The following is a 21,787-nucleotide window of genomic DNA, read 5'->3' as shown; positions in this document are numbered from 1 at the left end:
GAGCTGCCCAAGGGAATCTTCCGGACTCACGAAATTCTTACGTAGAGAGCTCCTGTAACAGTTAGTCAAATGCTTTGTTGTGAGGCCAGCTAGAAGTTCAATCACATTTTCTCAAGTCAATTTATTGCATTAGCCATGCATAGGGTAGCTGGGGAGTTCAAGGGAAGTCCAGTGAATTAACGATCAAGTGCACAGGGTATGAATACAGGCATAGCCCTGCTACCTAGCTACAGCACAATTATAGCTATGGACAAGCTTAAATTTCATTCTTATATCACAATGATAATTTAAATATGATAATTTTGCTGCCTCTGCGAGGAAGATTCAGCAATACACTGCACGATACTAGCAAGAGGGAAGCTCTGCAAGAGGCTGTCTGGGGAAGCAGCGGGGTCTCCATGGCTGGAGGTATTGACAAAACACCTGTTAGCAATCATCATCAGCAGCAGATCTTTAGTGGAAAACGTCTCCAATGAAGCACAAAACAGGGACAGAATGAACTGGCTCAATATTTCATATAAAGATGAAACTGAATTTCATCACCATAAGGATAAGGGAAAAAACTCTTTACTGGTTTTGATCTTCATCCTTGGAGTAGCCTTATATATTTTAAGGGCATTTTCAGAGTCGCTGTCTCTCCTCTCACAGCTAATTTTCTGCCACTGTGGGGCCAGGACCTAGCTCAGAGGTACCTCAGCTCTTAGTGGTGCAAATCAAGAATCTCTGGCCACGCCCACTGATAGTGAACTGCTTACTCAAGGTGCAGATAGTCTAATTCTGCTGAGGGACTTACCCCATCCCATCATCCATCCCTTTCAGTGCCCACACAGAAATACACTGAAGTAGTTCATCAACAAACCAGAACACGTGCATATGCGATAGCACAGGCCTTGACTTGGGCAGATCTGAGTGTTTCCTATGCTCACTAGGTCCTTGTTATTGTCTGCAGAGCTTCAAGGGGTAAGCAGCACAGAGAGAGGCTGCAACAAGCTGCCAGGCTATTTGCCATCATTTCATTCCTCGGAGCCCCATGGAAGGTACATGCAAGAGTGAAATGTGTGGCCCACAGTAGACTAAAAAGTGTGAGCACGAGACTCATTTTTCATCCTTACTGACTCTATTTCGTTGAAGGAGGAAAAAGACTGCAAATATCAGGAAGTATCCAGTTAAGAACAGCACTCTGAATTAGCAATGTGGGATGCCAAGTGCAACTCAGCACCTGCAAACAGCATGCACCTTTGAAGCTTGACTCCCAGGCCAAGCGTAACTACTAGTCATTGGCAAAAGCAGTCTCCAAAAAGACTGTCTAATCTACAACAAGAGATTGTTTGCTTTCACCTAGCACTAGCTGGACCATATCTGAAGTACTATGCCCAGTTTTGCGTCCATCAGTACAACAGAGATATTGATAAATTGGAGTAATTCCAGGGGAGGGCCACCTAGGTGGCCAGGGGCTGGAGCACATGATGTGTAGATAAAGGCTGAGGGCACTAGGATGTTTCACTGGAGAAGAAAAGGCAAAGTAAGTGTATGCATTGTAAATTAATGATAGATTTTCACTACCTGAAGGAGGTTATAGAGAAAACAGAGCAGGACTTTTCTCAGTGATGCACAGTGAAGAGACACAAGAGCCATGTGTTGCAGCAGGGGAAATTCCAGTCGGACATAAGGAAGAACTGTTTCATCGTGAGGCTGTCCAAACAGTGGGACAAGGGCCCAGAGAGGTCAGGGAACCTGCTTATCTGGAGATATTTGAAACTCAGTACACTAACAAGGATGTGAGCAATCTGCTCTTTGATGTTAGTCCTGCCTTGAACAAAGGAATGGTAGATCATCTTCAGAGGTCCCCTCCAACTGAAAGTTTTCTCTGATTCTCTAATATAACTGCCCTTATAACGCTTCACAGCTAGAGCATCTGCAGCCATCACAAATATCCCTCACCAGGCCAGTAGTCAAATACAATGAGTTTAACTTCTGAGCTGAGGATGTTCAAAGATGATGGAGGGGAGGAAAAAAAAAAAAGAAGAAAATGTTTATTACTAAAGTAATGACTGGGTTAATACAGAGCACTTTACCACTTCCTCAAACAAATGTGAAGATACTAAACTGAAAGACTCCAGACTAATATCTGTGCCAAAGTAATTAACAGCAATTGTTTCTCAAGTTCTCAAAAAGTGAACTGGATTAGATTGTCTTCTATATTTTTTAAATGCTTTATTAAGGATTCTATATAAGAATGAAAATCAAATGACCTATTTGCTTATTTAAAGCTCTGATCTATTACGTAAAGTTCCTTGATACTCTCAGGTATTCACTGGGACAGCATGAGACAGCTCAATGAATACTCAGTTCTAACATTTGAGATTTGAGCCACTTTACGGATTCACTGGGAACACTTGCCACTTTCAACAAGAATAGCTTCTATTTGAGTTTGTCCATGCCATTTCTGTTTGTTCCTGTAGACCTCACCAGACAATTATTCTTAAAAATTAGACATAGGCAGTCCCCGTCCAAGATCAATAAAGGCTGCTCAGAATTGACATTACTGGAATGTACATACACGCTCAGAGCAATCAACATCTTCACTGCATCTACTGTAATCATGACCTCATTAAAAAAAAAAAAAAAGCAGTTCGTGCATTAAGGCTTGTTTGGCAAGCCTCTCTTTTATGCAAGCAATCCATAGCAATACTGATTGTTATGCTCTAGATTTTCAACATATCCTTAAGTTAAATGAGTTTACCATAAACATTTCATAGCAAGGAAAACAATGGCAACATTGTTTCCTCAATAAGAATGGCAATTCTTTATTCAGCTTTCTTTTGCTGCAGCTCAGTTTCTGTATTCAAGAACTGGTTTCCAGCTTGCAATTCGAGTATCAAAACACACTAAATTATTCAATCACTTTTTGTCATATTAATCTTTATGCAGTAACCTGCTTCTGTATCTCCTCAGGAAAAAGCAAAACAGAACACTTCACTTAATGTTGCCTTTCTTGCCTAGAAACTGATTTCTTATTGGAAAAGCATAGTGTCATGACACCCCCAAAAAAAAATTCATATTGCCACACTGACTTCCCATTATTTCAGTTGTCTATAAATACATGTTACTGGCAATCTGAAGATGCACAAAAACACATTGACGGTTCCAGGTTTAATTATAAAACTGATAAAGTTATAACACAGCTAGCTGGGATGTCAAGCTTAATACTTGACTTAGCAGATCATAACTGATCTAATAGTGTCCAGAAGCATATGAAATCAAGAATGTTTAAGTCAACTACTTACAGTTAGTTCATCTTCAGGTTTGGCTGCTGGGCGATCATTTTTTTCATCCATTCTAGCAGAATTTGTTTTATTGTTTATCCCAGATAAGAAAGAGCCTTGCACCTTTTTCTAGGCACTACCGCCACTTCTTTTCAAAGGCAGTTAACAGGCAATGTCTAGGATTGAAAGAGGCATCAATTTACTTTGATGAGTTTCCAATTGTAATTTCATCTGCCCTATTACTCATTTGTGAATTAGAAGGATGCTATCCAGTAACTTCAGGTTTGAAAGTCAGACTGCATTTAAAAAGGCTTTTCATTATCTTTTTAAGCTGGAAGACTCCAACTTGTTAACACACCAAATCACAGAGCTAAAAATCCAATTAACAGCAAAGCTTAAGATTAGTCACCACAAACAAGAAAAGTAGCAAGTAAAAAGTAAATGTGAGAGCAAAATTATAAAACTAAAATAAAATTAATGTAAGCACCTTAGGTAACGGTCCTGCAAATAATGGATAACCACTGCGAACAAAAAAAAAAGGATTCCAACTCTTTTCCAGAAGTAAAGTACCTTCTGAACATCATAATTGAGTTATTTTATGGTAACCTGGAAGTAAACTGCTCCACAACACGTTTTATATTATTAAAATAGAATAGGCTTCACACTGAGACAGTGAAGCTCAAGAAACGCTTCTTTTTGTAATCAGACACACAAAGTCACCTGTGTCATAAGAGTCCCATCCTATCTTCTTTGGTAATTAAATATTTATAGTGGATGCAAAACTGTACTTCCTCCAATGGATGCTAACTATAGAGTTGTCTTTATTTTTAATTGATTAACAATCTCAATGCCTTCATTAGGTCAAGTTAAGAAACAGACTGCAGAAATATTAGCTTTTTGATTTAAAAAAAAATGTGTGTGTATACATATATATGTACACATACATTCTCTGAATTTATCTTCAGAGATACTAAGCTTAGACTAAGAATCAGAAAACTTAGCACCATTGTAGTGGAGAGGTATAGGACAGAAGAGAGAGTCAGATCTCATGACAGGCAAGCTTCAGGTAAGGCCTATGCTCCGTAGGTATAACCAGCAATAGATGACTTCAGAAGTAGTGCAAGAAATCCTACAGTTACGTAACGTACTTGTAAAGTAAGAAGTTTTTTTGTCTGTGTGTCAATCTCGTGCTTCAGGGCATAAGCCAAATATTTATTGGTCCTCTGTTGTTATTTCTGCTAGAACTGTAATGCATTTTATCCATATAAAGTGAGTGACACCTTAAGTTCTTGACATTATCAATGCTTTGGTAACATAGGAAAACCTATCAACTTATTCCATATTACTACATATAATTGCTTCCAACTCCCACTTACTGAGATTTGCTTTAAATATTAAATTTAAATATTATATTTAAATATTATATTTATTAAATAGTTTTGCCAAGACTACTGTGGTCTCTCAAAGTATTTATGTAATTCCCAAAAGCCTTCCTCAAAACTGAGCACAGGCAATTACTGCCATACAAACAGTATTTCAAAAGTTTATGCAACAGATAAAGAGCATTGTACATCAAAACTGACAAAGGGAAAGTATGTTTTAAGTTATGTATGTTTATTCAACAAGTCCTTTATGCTCTGGGGAAATAAAAATATCTCAAAATTTCATTTCTTTTAGGCAGTTTTACTTCATATATTTCTACCCGAGAAGATAAAAATAACCATGGTGTTTGTTAAAGTAGCAACAAAAAGTCAATCATAAGCTATAATGCTAAACATGTTTTATACCTGGTAATAAAACTATATCCCATGTTCTCTAGATTACACAGACGGTTTGAGGTAGAAGTTATTTCTGTTCCTTAATTCAGACAAATAACATCACGTGTGTATCACATTCTATCTTAATGTGTGTCTGGGTCAGTTTAAGTACATATGAAATAAATAGGTGAAGCAGAAGTTGGAATTCATCCTAAAGCATGTCTAATTGAATTTTGTAGTATTTTGAGGTGCTTACTTTCCCATCTTCTTTAAAAAAAAGAAAAAAATTTTGGGGTTATTCAAGACAAGTGTATTCTCTTTCCAAGTGAAGTTAATAATAAAGAAACTGGTAAACAGAAATAATAGATAAAACACATTAGAAGTAAAATTATCTTATGAAAATGAGCTTTGCTGCTTCCTTTTATTAATATACAGGGATTTATATATGTATTTTCTTCTATCTCATTAATTGCACATTTTCTGTATAAGGAAGTCTGAAGGCTAAAAAAAAAGTCCTAACTCAAACCATAGGCTAATTTTCAGTTTCACCTGATAGATACCAGTGATCGTCAGCTTGAAAGGTTAATATGAACCAATTATTCTGTTTCTGAGCTTTGCGGATCCCCCTGAAAGGGCCTTTGGCTTTGAGGCATTACTTTGTACGCCGCCCATTAAGCAGCTTCATTTTGTATCCTGCACGTAACATATCAGAACACTTCTGTTATCTCATTCTGACTTAGTTCCACATAAATATATGCACTCAACATAATGAATTGATTAGTTTCAGAAGTATTTTATTCTTTTGCCCTTATCACGGTTTCCAGACTGATTCTACCCGCAGTGCTTTTCTACTACTCCAAAATCCACTGTCACAAAACACCAACTTCTCAGTTTGCTGAGAATGTTGTTTTACTTGCATTGTTCTCTCTCAGGTCCGTGGCTTCCTCACACACATTTGTTTGGCAGCCTGGCTTTCTGGCTTCCCCTCCCCAAGACCTCACACAACTAGGGGCAGCTCCTTAGTCTGATCTGTGACCTCCAGCCCACTCAGTCCCTGACTAAGGAAAGGGCTGCAGCAGCGCTCAGCAGCAGATCTGCATGACCGCCTCAAGCCACAGCTGAGGTGTATTACAGGGATTTCATGGGGGAAGCTGGGATACCAGCAGTTCACCTCCCTAGGATAAAAAGCTTGTCTTGCACTGTGCAAGCCTAGTGCTCTGCTAGAACGGGTAGGTTTCATCTTACCTATCTCAAACCGTCTAGAATTTAGGCATGCAAATCCAAACTCATTTTCTAAACTCAGTCTACAGTCAATGGAGAAAGAGAAGCACTTGATATATAGGAGGTGAATCACTCTTTCACCATAGGCTACAGATAGAAAACAGGCAATCTTCTTAAACAAACTTGTCATCCTCAAAATCTTCTCTGATAGAAATCTTCCTTTTCCTGCTGACCAAAGCTGCCTTTATAATCTGTTCAGAAGTACAGGCGTCCTTGCTTCTTTAATTAACAGGAGCCCAGAAAGAACTTGTTAGCATCAGCCCACTCACGTATTACGGTGCTTTAGAGAACTACAAACCTCAGCACGTTATTTTTTTCCAAGCTGAACATCAAAAGTGAAAGACTTCACTTGTATTTCAGGATCCCCCTTCGCTAAGCAGCAATGTCCAACAAGCTGCACAAAGGCATGGAAGGAAAAAGAGTCTATACACAAAAAGGTCAATTCCAGTAAAACCTATCTTTGTTAAATATAAGAATTCTCTTGCATACTGTTTGTAGCTATTTTTCTTTTGTTTCTATGTGTTTCTCAATCGAAACTCAAATGGAATTCTCTGTAAAAATACAGGTCTTGATACAACTCTAAAGACTAAACAAGGGTTTAAAAGAGGACTTGTCACGACATTTGAAAAGACATTCACAGAGCTGCATCAGACAGTCAATTTCCATCAGAGATGACACAAAAAACTAACACTGTACAATTGCACATTTTGTTCTTTGAATAATTTCTTCAAATCATAATCAAGATTACTTCCAACTCAGGAAGAAAATGTTTTGGCTGTCCTTTTTAATGACCCAGGTGTATTTGTAATTCAGCTTCAGTTTGAACCCAGTGAGGATCAAATACCTATTGATCCTGTGACACCAACTCCTCCATCTGTGAAATGGGAATTGATAAACATGCACCAGGAATAACTGATATGGTATTAATAGTCTGCAAAGATCTGCATAGACACAGGTTAGTCATTAACATTTGGGATACATCTCTTACATCACTGGACACAGACCGGACACAGAACAGCCATTTCTTTAACATTCTGAAAGTTGAAATTGTGCGTGAATTGAGATGATGCTTTTACTGAAGTATGGAAGTGGGTGGCAATTGATTAGCTGCCATAGTAAATTATTAGTAATCTACTTTTGGCTTTTGTTTTAGTTTCAACTTCAAACCTCTTTCTCCTCCTTCACTGAATAAATACCATGCTGCTTGCTTTCAAAAATCTTTGTCATCTAGAACTGCAGCATCAAATCAGTGCTCATGCTTACGTTTCTTCTCCTTGAGCTCTTAATTTGTCGTCCCTGACAATGCTTGCCTATGCACTAGAGGCCTTTCATGTAACAAAATAGTTTCCAACAGACAAAATCATCTGAGAAATTAAAGGCTATTGAACTCTCTTCAAAGATCCAGATATGAGACATAACTGCTGTTGACAGACCATACCATCTGAAATGAAGCAGCTGACTGCCTTGCATAGCAGCTTCTCTGAGCACTAATAGAGCTGTTTTGCCTAGCCTGTGCAGACTGAGAACATCGCTTAGTTATTTGTATCCCATCAATTTAAATTAAAGCAAAAAGGCTAAGTGAGCACATCTTTTGGCACAACATCCATTTATCAGTCTGTGGCATTTTAAGGACAGACAAGCCCAGCTATTCCATCAGTTAATGGCTTTGCACCACTTGTCCTTTATTGGGGCCACCAGCTTAATTTTACTCTCGATTTCTCTCTTATTCATATGGAATTGGACAGCTGTGTACAGCAGGGAGCAAGGCAAGTGGTACTGGCACAGTGTACGTGAATCATCCATACTAGAACAAGTACGGCTTGGTAGGAGAATTACCATGCTAGGAAACCTGGTGTTAAAAAAAAAAAAACCACACACACACACACACAAACCTACAACGTTGAGCCAAAAAAACAGCTAGCCTTGAAGCTAAAGATAGCGATAGTACCCCCCACACAGAAGTCAAGTCATGGCAGCATTTCACTAAAGCAAACACATTTGTAGCTTTTGAGGTGATGAGAACTGCTGCTATGCAAACTCCCATCTATCAGAGTGCTCACTTGTGTGAATTTGGGTAGGTCATTCTTGAGTGGGGTTTGACACACACAAAGCACATCTCACTCACTGGTGAATGCCTATGTGTTCTTCCTTGCAAATCACTTCTTAATCCATGCCTTCATCCATCACCTATTGAAAGTGAACAAAGACAAATAATTATTCAAGTTGCTTAAGGCTTCAATATATAAGTAGTGTCCAAAAGCACTGGCCTGTGAGACTAAGACCCAAAGAAGCTGTTAAGATTAACAGATACCCCATTCTCCTTCATCATCATCATCCTTATTGATAATAATAATCCTTATTTGCCATGTGGAAGGTAAACAGCAGACACCACTCTTTCCATATTTTCAGAGTAGGCAGTTGCCATAACAGATGCCTAGTTGAAAAGAAGCTGCTGTTTAATACAAGTGAACTGAAAACGTAGTGGTTGTGTGCTCAGAACTGCAGCATCTCCCCACTGAACACTATGCCAAGGCCACCACAATCGTCACGCCAGCCTAGGCCTGGCATTTGCCACAGTTAAAGAGGAGGTTTCCCTATAAAACGTCAGCCTCATCTACCTGTCATGCCTTTTCATAGTTGCATTTTCCTTGTAATTAATCAGGAAATACCTTTGATGCCCTGGAGAAACAAGCAAACAAACAAGGACTAGAAGCTTAACTCTTATCTACTTCTGTCTTTCAAAAACCTACCCATGCTCCTTGCCTTCAGTCTTGACTGTTGATCTCACTTCTACTTCTCTGATTATTTTCTAAACAGAAGGACAGAATGAAAAAGCCTGAAAAAATTGGAGCTTTTTCTGACTTCATCATTTCCACCTAAAAGGTTTTGGCAGGGCTTTCAGGGCACCTGCATGGTGGCGTCATAAAAGGCTAAACTAGAGGAAGAGCCCTGGGAGCTTTAAACTCAGTGCAGACTGTCTTGATGAGATTATTTGCTGTGCAGAACCACCTTTTGTCCCCGCTGCCTTAGATCTCAGTGTCCCGTAATGTTACCATCCAGGCAGTAACAGACTACAGCAAACACATATAGTCTTAACTATTAAAGGATAGAACAGACTTTTATCTTCTTGTTTTATTTTTAAAGCAAGTACATGAAACAATTACCTTATTTGTGCTTCCAAGCTTTCAAGAAGCTATTTCATTTAGTTTGGTGAATTTGAAGCTTTGTTTTCCTCATTCAGGGATAAGGGGGCAGCTACACATACCAACCCCTAGAAGCCACGCAGGGGGCCACAGACACTGCTGCTCTTGTCCACCAAGAAGTTTGATAAGCAAGAGAGTTCCCAAAAGACATACAGAAGTTAATTCAAGGATCAAAAAAGCATACTTAACAGTGAAGAACACCAAGGGGTTAGTCTAGTTAAGTTGACAAGAAAAAGGTAAAAAAGTTGTTAGTGTTTGAATTACAGAGCTCTGATACTAGCAAGCTTTTCACTCAAAAAACAAACAAACAGGCAGCCCCTGATGTCAGAGGCTGATAGTGCAACTAGATAACTTACATAGAAAATAAGGTCTTAAAAAATAAAAACCACACACTTACCAGTTAAGATGATCCACTGGTGGTAGTTGTTAACCATGAATACAACTGATGATGAATTGCAAGAATTCCTGTTCACTGAATTGCATGGGCCCTCGTTCAAATGTTTTTCAGAGGTGCCTCTGATGTGATAACTGGATCATCACAATCCCCTGTGATCTTAACATCACAGAATGGTTGAGTTTGGAAGGGACCTCTAGAAATCATCTAGTTCAACCCTCCTGATCAAGCAGGATCACCTAGAGCACAATGCCCAGGACCCTGTTCAGACCGCTTTTGAATATCTCCAGGAAGGAAGATTCTACCACCTGGACAGGTCCTTACCTCTCTGGGCAACCTGTTTCAGTGCTCGGTCACCCTCACAGGAAAGAAGTTTTTCCTCATGTTCAGACCTAACTTCCTGTGTTTCAGTCTGTGCCCATTGCCGCCCATCCTATCGCTGGGCACCACTGAAAAGAGTCTGGCTCCATCAGACTCTGATCAATATACATATTGATCAGATCCCCCCCCAACATCTCTGAGTACTTGCAGGTAACGCTGTATCTCAGCTGCAGGGGCAGTACTCTTCAGCAGGGATTCTTAAACCTCACCAGCTTGTGCCCTTGGGTTGAGAGCAGTGCAGTAAAAGGCAGAATACAAGAGGATCTGGACTAATAGAAATAAAAAAGCAAATCTAAATACAAAAGTAGTTACTGTGATGTATGCAACCTACATTTGTTTCTCCCCTATCTGCCTCTGTGTGCTCCATTACAGAGGCTGCTGTTTGCATGTTGCACAGCAGAGCTTCAAAGCCTTTGCATCAAAGTGCTTGGTGCCCACATGCATGATCTGCATATGGGAGTGCACTTACACATTCACTGCTGCATGGCAAAAAGGCAGAGCCCATACCAGAAACTGTTAATGGGAAGCCCCCTTAGCTCCACTTGAGATGATCTCACAAGGCCCTGCCTAAAAATACTACCATAGTTTAAGTAACAGCTCAAGGTTTTATTACCTTCTGTGCCTGCTGTGTGAAAATTCAGCAGGGAGAAGTATCCTTTCCAGCCCTTAGGTCTCCATATAGCCTAACCTCAAAGTATTTGTGGACTTTGCTCCAGCACTGTCATGTTATCCAGCTCTTTCAATCCACATCTCTTAGCAAAACTGCTTGAGCCAGTTTTATGAACAAAACTCATAGCTGGGATTTAAATGTTACATTTTTCACAAGCAGGACTTACTCTTGCTTGTGAAAAATGCTTTTTAGTTTTTTTTTTCAGGTAGTTTTTCAGGTGAGCAGCCTGATCTCAGCAGGTTCAATACCTTCAATGTTAGGACTGATGCATCATACAAGGTAAAAAGAAACTAATCAAGATCATTAGGGAAATGAGTTTGGTCAAACATGTGCCAAACTGGGAACATCTGAAATCCTGTTATCTAGGAATCAGTACTTGAAGATCAAGAGATTAACACAGCAAACAAGTGTTGATCACATACCTGGATGGATACGGCGCCTAGTAAAGGTTGCATAAGCTACACTAGGCTACTCCAGCAAAATTTCCAGTGTCCTCTGTTATCTGGAAAGCACAGGCTAAGATCCTGATACTACACCCTTTGTATTCAGTGTTACCACCAAAACTATGTTCTTCCTGCCTTGTAACAGATTGGAAGTAAGCTTCTCTGACCTTCACCTTCAGACACAGGAAGCTCCCGATACCCATGTCAGCCAGGCATCTTCCTACCTTTTGCCTGCTCAGACTTGTAAAGGATTTCTTTTAATAAGCAAGTTGGATTCTTCACCCAAGTCAAAAGGAGGTGAGAGCCAGCTTCAGATCATCTGAGATCATGGCAGAACTATCCTCCTTTTACTCACTGTTTTCACTGTCATGGCCACATAGCAATCCAAACAAGACAAAACACACTACACATTTTACATGGACAGTCTGGACCCCTCATTGCACAGCTTAGCATCTGGTGCAGCCTCACGAAGCCTTGACCCTCAGTCTTGCAAGCAACAGGCAGGGCTGTCAGTGTTTCTTCTCCAGAACCACTAGTGGGAGGCAGCTGTAAGGGCTGCACCACATTCTCCTGCTTATGCTGAACTGATTATACTGCTGATCTCCTATTCAGTGGACCAAAACCCAAGGGACCAAATTCCCAAACTTATTTCATGCTAATCACTTCTCAGACTTTTCTCCACAGCCACAAAAGCCAGTCATATTTTTAAGAATAGATTGTTTACATTCTGATTTCCTTCTGCTACTTGGGTTAGGGGAACTCTATAGGTATAACTATGATTCCTATGCTTTAAATTGGTTACAGAAATTAGATTTTTTCAGCCATTCTTCATGATAGACTGCATTTGCTGTGCAGTCCTCCTCCTGAGGCTTTTAAAGGACTCCCAAACACCACATTAAGTCTCAAGGGAGGAAGCGTGATTCATTCTGAGCAACATTAAGCAAGCAGCATTGTCTCGAAGGACACAACGTAGTTAAAAGCACCCCAGCTCCTAAGTAATGCTCTGTAGAGAGCTATTTTTGGAGTTAATTTTCTTCATTCCAAAGAGCAAAATGCAGTTTCGGAAAGATTTCCTGTCCTTTTGGAGGTCCTGGTTTCATTTTGATTGATGGACCCTTGTCCATGGGTAAATCTCAAAATAGAAAGACTTAAACAGGAACACTGTCCGTCGTTTCTTCAGATTAGTAGCTCCCATCAGGCACAGAAACAGCTTATCGCAGTGACGCAGCTTTGCCTGTGCAGAGGTGAGGGTCTGGGAAGAGGACACTTGCTCTGCTGTGCATTCAAGCTTATTTTTAGACACCCAAGTAAACAAACATACATCAGCTCTCTTTAAGTAATCTACATTACCGGTCTCTGCTATGCACAGCTTCCTACTAATGCTCATAAAGGTCTGCCTTCCCTCATTCCCAGCCAAAAAGACAGGACTTTCACCTCCAAGGGCTAAATATAGGTTTAAATTAGCAATATTAACCAAAAACATACATTTATTGACCAAGGAGCAGCTAAAACTCAAGATCCTCTCATCAGAGGTCACGAAGGAAGAGTGGTATTAATGACATGAAGTCTTATCCTTTTATACTTCCATCTGTAGAAGTCATTCCCTTCCTTCTCCTTATGAAGGAGGGAGATTATCCCTTTTCTAATAGAGCATCTGATTCTCCTCCTGAGGAACCCCTCCCCTCTAGATTTGGGGAGGGGTCTTTTTGTTTTTGTTTGCTTGTTTGTTTTAATAAATACATCTTTTCCTGCCACATCTGTCCCTGTATTTCACAGGCTATTTCAAGCCTGCTCGCTGGAAAGACAACTTTCCATCGTTTGCGCTTCTAATTCATTTGCTTCCTAGTTTGCATTTTAACATAAAACCCCACAACGTCTATACAACAGGTAAAGATAAAACATGATGGACTAGATTAACAAGATGAACCAAATGCTATTTTAGCAGCTAAAGGAGCAGGTATGATATGTTCACTTTTATTTTCTTCTTCTCTGTTAGATGACACCCCTTTGCCCTTTTTAAATCTCAAACAAAAAACCTAGGAATTAAAAAAATGCATTTGTTTCTCTGCCCGCTATAGGGCACTGCTTGTGTCATCCAACCACTGCCAGTCATGAGCACTGCAGTTCAGTTCCTTGCAGACCCTGCTGTCCACACAGGGTTTAGTTTGGGCCTCTCATCTCGCCCTGACATTGCAAGTGAACAAAGAAATCCAGCTGTTTCCGTCCTCCACTTCCAGATTCTCTTACTCTAAAAATAGCACTGCAAGGAAACATGTTGCAATTTAAAGTATGCTAGCTGTTTTCAATGGGCCTTAATCATACATGTTATGCCTAGAGCACAGATAACTATCACAATATCATTTTAAGAAGATTTTACCATAAATAAAAGACTAAATCATGCTTTTTATTTCAGAACTACTATAATGTAATTAATATTTTCTGAAATTTACTACTTTCAAAACTGAAGATTTCTTCTAGCTGATCCCTAAGGTTTGTGATTCATTTCATTATTGCTAGCACACATCCTCTTGTAGAAAGCAGACGATGTTCAGAACCAAAGTCTCCTTCCTCCATACCTCCAGCTCTCATAAGAGACAGCTTTTAAACTTAGTTGAAGGGCATGAGCATCATCACTCCTTCAGTTAAGTGCTTCCTGTGTTAGGGAAGGAAATTGTAGCCGACTTAGCTTCAGCCTAGCCTAAGTGACTCTTGCTTAGTGTAAGTGCCTAAAGTAGGTGAAGCTGGCAGGCCACGGGGCTGAACTGTAACCTGAAGAACATTGCTGACAGCACAACTGCAAAATCAGCTAGAAGCAACCCCCAAGGATATAGAGCGGAGTGACCAGAACGAATAGAGATAACAGCTGACCTTCGGATAACATAAGGTACTGTGGAGCAGGAACATAGCAACCATCTAACAACCATCCCGGGATGTAGACATGAACCAATCGGAGAGAAAGAGACCACCGACTCAGTAAAGAAAGTTGGAAGAGACTGTTGCTGGCAGATGGGAAGATGCAACCGTAAAAATTATGATTACTTAAGAACTCTTTTGTTCTGGGTTCCTCCCTGGAGGCACCGAGCTCGAGCTGTTACTCTGTCGTACTACCATTTAATTAAATAATTAATTTTGCTGTTATATATGTATGAGACTCTGCTCCTCGGAAACCTAGGGTCAAACTGTTTCCGCAACACCTGGGCCTTTTTATCTCTATATAATAACCCAGTTTGCCTGGATGCACTTGTCTCCAGTGCGAGTGCAATTCACAGAGCAACTGCAGAAGGTAGTTCTTAAGGGGCTGACTCGTCATGTGACACAGAGACAGACATTTGAAAACACAAAACATACTTTGCCAAAGTGAACTTCACGTATGCAGTCTGCTTCAGTGACACTGCAGTACCGTGGGTTGCCTTTTACTTCAGAAGTCCCATTTAAACGGCAAACAATACAAAACAGTTACATTTTTAATCAAGCCATGCTCTGCACACCTTCAGTTTTCCATATTAGTCATTCATCAACTCATTTTTACAGAATACAGGGACTACTGAATCTGGCTGTAAGCATTAATTTTGTATCGGAACCTCATCCTACACCAAGCTAAAAAAAGAAGAGCAATAGAAAAAAAGAAAACAGTTGATTACTACAAATGCACTACTGTTTTTTCTGCTTACTTCAAATCAGCTGCTAGCAGGGGCTTCACATCCAGATAACACAGAAACCTACCACAACAGTCACCTAACACTTCTCTTCATTCACAGAAAAGATACGGTAATAAGCTGACTTACTGACACACAAAAAAGTCACGTATGTTCCATTCATTGTGTTTGGCACCTCACAAAACAGCTCACGCTATGGTAACACTTCTGTGGGGAAAATTCACATAATTAAACATTTCACAGCCAGAAAAGAAAATAACTCTTGTTTTTAAACAAGACCTTCAGGGCTAAGTAGCTCTCTTTCAAAGTACACACTGTGATTTCAGTGGATCTCCTTTAACCGCTAAGCAGAAATACTTTTTACTTAGATCCAGAAATCCTAAGGAAAAGTAAAGCTCTTAGATACCAACATTAAAAAACTAAATTGACTGCAAAGGAGCCTGAAACATAATTCCTGGCAGTTCAGAATTGCAAATCCATTCCTGAAAAACCACTACATTAACCTTCATGGCGGCAGTCAGTACATCTTAGCCGCAAGCCTTTCCCGAGCAAGCCGGCTGTCCTCTGCCTCCCACCAGTTCCTGCAAGGACCAGGCACACTCAGAAGACAGGTGGCTTCATATCTTCTCACTCCTACACAGCTCACTTTCAGCAGCAGCCACGCTGCTCCTAATTAACAACTACTCCATCAACATCCAGCAATAAAATAAGCTTGACAACAGCCAAGAAACCAGGAAGTGTTAATAGCTGCGTTACTACTCTCCCAGCATCTCCTGCCAGTGCTGAGCCACTCTAGGGACTCTGTCTCAGAGTAAAAGCTTCCACAACAGAGAAGCAAAGTACACTTCAGGTTATGCACATTAACATAAATGTTATCTACCTCGCCTTATCCTTCTTAAGGCAAGGCAAGCCCTAAATCAACTGTAGCTCAAACTCCGTCTTTTCAGCAGCAAAGCCTTCCCCTGTTCATCTGGGGACGTAGCTGTACCTGATCCTCCCAAATTCCCCTGCAATGCAGGGGGAACCTGAGTGATTCTGCCTTGATTTGATACCACCAGCACAGCTATGGCACAATGTTGTTCATTTCAGAGCGGGCTTTTATCTGAAGTGTCATGGAAGATGAGGGCCAAAGGCCTCTTCAGAGGATATCAGGAGACGGTGATCACTCCTTGTATTTACGCAAATTCCCTTGATATCCCACCTAAGCCTTCCAAACCGATACCTAAAGCATTGATTTTCCTCCTTTCATCAAAAGCTTTTCTACTCACTTAGAGGACCCATGTTGCACTTTAAAGCCAGCCCTGTATTTATGTCACAGTTTTCAGGAGACAGAGACGAGTACTTTTGTCCCCCTTTTACCAGTGGTCGAGCCCACAGAGATGGTCAGGGGCTCGAAGGCTCTGGGGGTTAAGGCACTTGCGCGGGGTGGGGGGGGCACTCAAGAGTCTTCAAGAATCTGGTCAGAACAACGTCTACTGGGTTGCAAGTAGGAAGGAACTGGAAGCGGCAGAACTACCCTTCTGTATACATTATGTGTGGGAGCTAAATGCAAAGAAACTTCGTATGAAATGTTGACTTGTAAGGACACTGATTGAAAATCTGCTTCTGAAAGTAATCCTTGTGCATTTTTAACTTCTCTTTTTCAAGGCGTTAGCAAGAAAAGAGAGAAACGGTACATTTAGCTGATTGTACAAACACAGAAGCTTTCTTCCACCTCACATCTTTATTGACAAGATGACAAACGGAAACCCTTTTCTAAAATTTGATTTTGCCAGGCCAAGCACTTGTCGATCTGTCTCAGACAGACAGTGCTGCTTTAGCCCACAAAAGCTGCGCACCCGGCAGCGCCTGCTCCCTCCCTCCAACGCTGCCTCTCCCCTCGCCAGGCAAGCCTGGCCCCGCAGCTCTTCAGAGCAGAGCAGGGACCTGCTCCTGCCTTTCTGAGCACCAATGAGCGTAGATGTAAGCCTGCCAGGAGGTCTGAAGAGCAGTGACTCATCAGAGCATAGGATTCACTCCTGCAGAATAACAGAGTAACGTTTCTACCAAAGTGAGCTATTTAATAGAAATTTCATTAGGGAGAAAGGTCACCTCTCTAATATGTTTTATAAATCCAATAGGACTACAGACAAATTTATTTCTGCTTCTGAGAAACGACATTATATCTTTACTTGAATGTCACGGCTTCATGCACTGTGCTGTCACATGAACACTGGAAGATGAGAGCAGAAAAATTACTTTCCTCCCAAGGCTGTGATTTTCCCCCTGCTGTTATAGTTAGAATCTTGTCTTTTTCTTAACCTTACCTCATGGGCTTCTATCGCTCAAGCTTAGTCACAGAGCTGAGGTGCTTTTATTCTGAAGAATTGGGTGGGAGGAATAATCTCAGGGAAATTTAAATAGGCAAACGTAGTTGTTGGAGGAGGAGGGGGAGAGAGGTGGTTGCTTGTGCATGTTTTCCCAATAGTTGCTTCTGCTGTCTTTGTGCCCATAAAACTTGTCATTTCTGGAGAATAGCAAACTTTACAGAGAGGGAAAAAACAGATTTCCTGTTAACAGCATATTGTGCCCAAAACACGTGTGCAGAAAAACTGTCAGTTCCTGTATATTTGGAGAGCATCTTTAAAAGTAAAGATGCCACAGGTTGTTTGCCTTAGTAGTTTATGTATGCATTAAGTATCAGCATTTATGTGGTGTATCGAAAGCTGGACAGCTGGAAGGGGTGTGATGAGGCCCATCACTCAGTACCCTGCACTCCCCGAGTCAGGAATTACCATGGCAGAAACGGAACAGGCTTAGGGTAAACAGCAGCATTCCTTTCATCACTAAAGGTGCTCACATCCCTTCTCAACCTATTTAAAGCTCATTTCTAACTAGGAGATGTTACCTTGTCACGGATCCTATTAACATCTGAGGTGTTCAAAACTGTTGCTAATAAGTGAGTATTTGCCCCACTTTAAATAGAAGGGAAACTGAGTCAGCAAACGCAGTCGACGCAGCCAGAGTCAACTGCAATCGGTTACAGACATGGAAATAAAATGCTGATATACTGAGACCCTGTCCTTCCTTCCTAATAGGTCTATTTTGGCCTAAGCAGTTAGAAAAACAAGTCCTCTTTATCTGCTTTAGCTGCATCTGCAGTGAGACCAGGCAGCGAGGGCAGGTCACACGCGGAAGGGAAGGGTCTACCGGCTCCTGTTGCTGCTAGCAGCAGATTTTCCTCGTGCCCTGGCTAAGGTGTATGTGCGTGGGGAGGCGCTACTCAGTTGAGGCATGTTGCAGAGCGACACTGCAGGCAAATTTACTGAAGAGCAAAGTGTCTTCATGCAGTTTACCCTCCTTATTTTTTTTTTTTATGTAAAGCGTATCGTGTTTTGTTAGCCTAATAATCCTCAAGCCTTAGCTTTAATTGAGTGAACTAAACTTTATATTGACTTTCTGTTTATTGTATTTTCTTTCCACTGTCATAATAAATGGGGTAAGGTTGCTTTCTACACTCACATATCCGGCTTACCCTCTTTGTCACTCACTCACCTACATACCACACCTTCACAAGGCCATTAGACACTACCTTAATGTTAAAAAGTAATTATGAAGCAATTTTCTGTGCAGCCTGAAGTTTCTTCACTTGTGGAAGGAACTATCCTCTGAGCATTAGAGACCCCCATAGCTAACAGGGGAAATAATCACAATCCCCCACTCAAAAAAAAAAAAAAATGTTTACAGCATCCCCTCCAATACACGTTCAAAGCTCTTGTACTTCTCTTCTTCTGTGAAATGAAGTTCATGTTTACTTCATATTTCAGCCCCCTCCCCACATCACGCACTGAGTGCTTTCCACTACCTGTAGTTTATTAATTGCTGAAAATGAGTATAATTCTAACTGCTAGAATGTATGCAGCTCTTGACATTTGTTGAGTGTATCCCTACTGTTGACAATTTGAGCATATTTAGGATGTATGTTAAGGATTTTAGTAGTAGCAATGCAGAAGGTTATAATAGAAAATAATTAGGCTTTTGGGAGACCTGCATAAGTGTATTTGATATAATAGAAGCAAGCTTGCAATGGCTTGTCTATTACACAAGAAAGGCTATAATCTTTTCTGATAACTCTGTTACTAAATTAGCCTTGTAGTATATTAATTTACTTCTTAGCTTAAGATGTTTGTAAATTTGTCGATGAGGATGTTATAACAGAGGGACATTAGTAAGCTGGAGCATGTTTCAAGGGGTTTGCAAAGTTAATATTTCTAAGCTTGTAGTATAGGAATATTGAAGGATAAGATTAACCCATTGAATAAAGTACTTTGGGGCATCTACCTGCCAGACATAAACAGCTGTATTAACTTGACGGTTTAAGGTAATAAAAGGCTATGCTGTAGGCTTAGTCGGGGAGCTGCTACCAAAGATTCTGGGTATCTGTCTTTTTTGTTGTTGTTCCCACACCAAGCAGGTCCTGAGGGAGCAGCCAAAGGTTACATGTTTTCTTTCTTGGAGCGCTTAGCTGTTGTTGCTAATATGGCTTATTAAACTTGCTGTGTATTTACTCTGTAAGTATACAAATTTTCTACAATAATATCAATGAGGCTCTTAGAATGCCAAAACCTAATGAAAGCACATTTAATTAGGGAATGGAGCTTTAGTGAAAGAACATTTACCTGGGACATGACCTTTCTTTTGCTGGGATGTGCTGCGATACAACAGTCCTGGAAGCTGGCTGGAGAACAGAGGAAAGGGCCCACAGAAAGCGGCCGGGTTCAGTCGCTCTCCTTACATAGCCTCTCCTTCTGCCGCTGCCAGAGGCAGCACGCCTAGCTAGATGGATGCTGCTCTGCCTGGTAGGCCTTTCTTCTGGCTACTAGGTAGCTGTGCTAGGCTACTTTGATTGCTCACGTGAAAATTCCCTGCTTCAGTCTAGGAGCTGAATTTGCCCTGGTTGCCTCTGCTAGCTGCAAGCTCAGGGAGGGAAATCTGACCAGGAAGAGGGCCAGGTGATGCCCCACTGTGGCTGGCACTCAGGAACGCAGAAAATCAGTGACATACACCATGAACGCAGTTACCATGCGGCACATAAAAATGGTGTTTCCAGAGAGAAGGACATAGTGAACAACAATTCTTTAGCTGAATGGAGGCAAGAGACCCAGGTCATCAAGATCAGACTAGCACCTGTTTTGAGTCCCCCACACAGGTGGTGTGCAGCAGAGGAACAAGTTGTGAGCCTTTCGAACCTCTTAAGTACAAGGCAGTTCTTCTAGCTCCTCTCAACCAGTCACTAACAACATGTGTTGCCTTGACTGCTATGGCTGTGACTTTCGAGTTTCTATTAAAGGATGATTGCAGCTTTCTGTGTTCTCCACTTTCAGAGATTTTGCTTCTCAAGCAGCTTATGTGCTCTTAGTAAGAAAGGCTGCAGTCTCCCTGCTATTCTCAAGGTGTGCTTCATGTAACATGTAGGGGGAAGCTACACGTTATAGGGTGCATTGAGCTAACCTCCCACTACAGCTGAAAAGTGAGCTCCTACCTCCACACGCTCCTTTCACCATGTACCATCTCAAGCGCTCCTGTGATGCTGTGCTGAGCTAATTTACCTCACAAAGTAACAGAAAATTAACCCTAAATAGGTAGAAAGGTGGAACAGCTTTCTGTCAAACAGAAAGTGTTTGACAAGAGCACAGTGGAGTGGCCAAGATGCTCTGGCAGAGGCAAGAGGAGGTACCAGTGGGAGCAAGACCCTCTGAGCAACTGCTGCTATAAATGAGCTCAGCCCCAACCACATCATGTCACCTTTATATCACTTCTTACTTCCTACACTCCACTATGCTTCCGTCAAGGTCGAACAAAGTGGGTAAGTATTATTCCCATGCTCCTCCAAGGAGAACAGTGCTTTTCCTGAGCTAGGGGAATCATCTCTTCAGTTTACACAGTAGTAGTAACTTTTGAAGCCACATCAATTTGTGAGTCACTGCCTCCAGGGCCACTTAGTGGACAACTGGCTGCCATTTTGCATTTCTGGGTTCAGACCTAGGACTGAAGTCACCCCAACTTACGTATGCTGGCAATATAGCTATCAGAGCAGGTTACCTTTCATCTGTTAGCTTCCCAGATAATGTTTTTTCAGGCTTTCTTGGAGGCCTAAGATCTAAAAAGTACATAAAGTTTGGTAATTACACATTTCTCTTCCTCCTTGCCTGTAGGAAAGAAGCAATTGGGCTTTGCCAGCATAGCTGACAGAAACAGTTAATAGGAGAAAAACTCTACAGAGAAAAAAGTATGATTCCCCCGAGCATATATGCCACATAGCAATTCAAGCTGCACTAACTTGGTGGACCTACTCTTGTAAGCTTCTGTGGCCAGATGACTAGGCCAGCAGGTGATACTGCTCTTGGCTCTCCAGAGACCTGCTCCAAAATGAATTACAAACCAAATTTACAAACGTACACATAGGTGAGCATAACAAATTCTTTAAATTTGAACTGTAGGTGTTTTTAAAGTCAGAAACATTCTGGCACGTTTCTTGTATTTCTTTCTTTGCATTTAAAATACTTTGGTTTGCAGCAATTTGCCTGACATACTATCAGCTACCACAACGTAAAACCTATTCTCACCTCTGTTTGATGGATTCTGCTTTCATGATGAAGATTTAAGGTTTGCATTGCATTCAGGAAAATTTATTTATTGCAGTGTCATCAAATCTGAGCAAAACTGGGTGAGACCACACAAATCAGACTCTGGATAA

General features: G+C 40.9%; 1 protein-coding gene across 5 annotated transcripts in view; it reads right to left on the bottom strand.

Annotated features, from left to right (window-relative positions):
• Window positions 1-10,633, bottom strand: part of TMPRSS7 (transmembrane serine protease 7) — a 39,461-nt gene extending 28,828 nt beyond the window's left edge. For 2 of the 5 annotated variants that reach the window (XM_068908656.1, XM_068908693.1), the window contains exons 1-3: window positions 9,905-10,633; window positions 8,365-8,491; window positions 3,288-3,442 (exon numbers count right to left, since the gene is read on the bottom strand). In XM_068908656.1, the coding sequence (XP_068764757.1) occupies window positions 3,288-3,338 (51 nt within the window). In that variant the 5' untranslated portion in view covers window positions 3,339-3,442; window positions 8,365-8,491; window positions 9,905-10,633. Of the gene's footprint in view, window positions 1-3,287; window positions 3,443-8,364; window positions 8,492-9,054; window positions 9,173-9,904 lie in introns of those variants that run through there. The other 3 variants (XM_068908663.1, XM_068908672.1, XM_068908683.1) reach the window with 3 other exon arrangements.
• Window positions 10,634-21,787: the final 11,154 nt, after the last annotated feature.

This window comes from Struthio camelus, chromosome 1 (assembly GCF_040807025.1).
Source record: "Struthio camelus isolate bStrCam1 chromosome 1, bStrCam1.hap1, whole genome shotgun sequence".
Classification (NCBI taxonomy): Eukaryota; Metazoa; Chordata; class Aves; order Struthioniformes; family Struthionidae; genus Struthio; species Struthio camelus.
The sequence above is the reverse complement of the archived record's forward strand: the minus strand, read 5'-3'. Positions and strand labels throughout refer to the sequence as shown.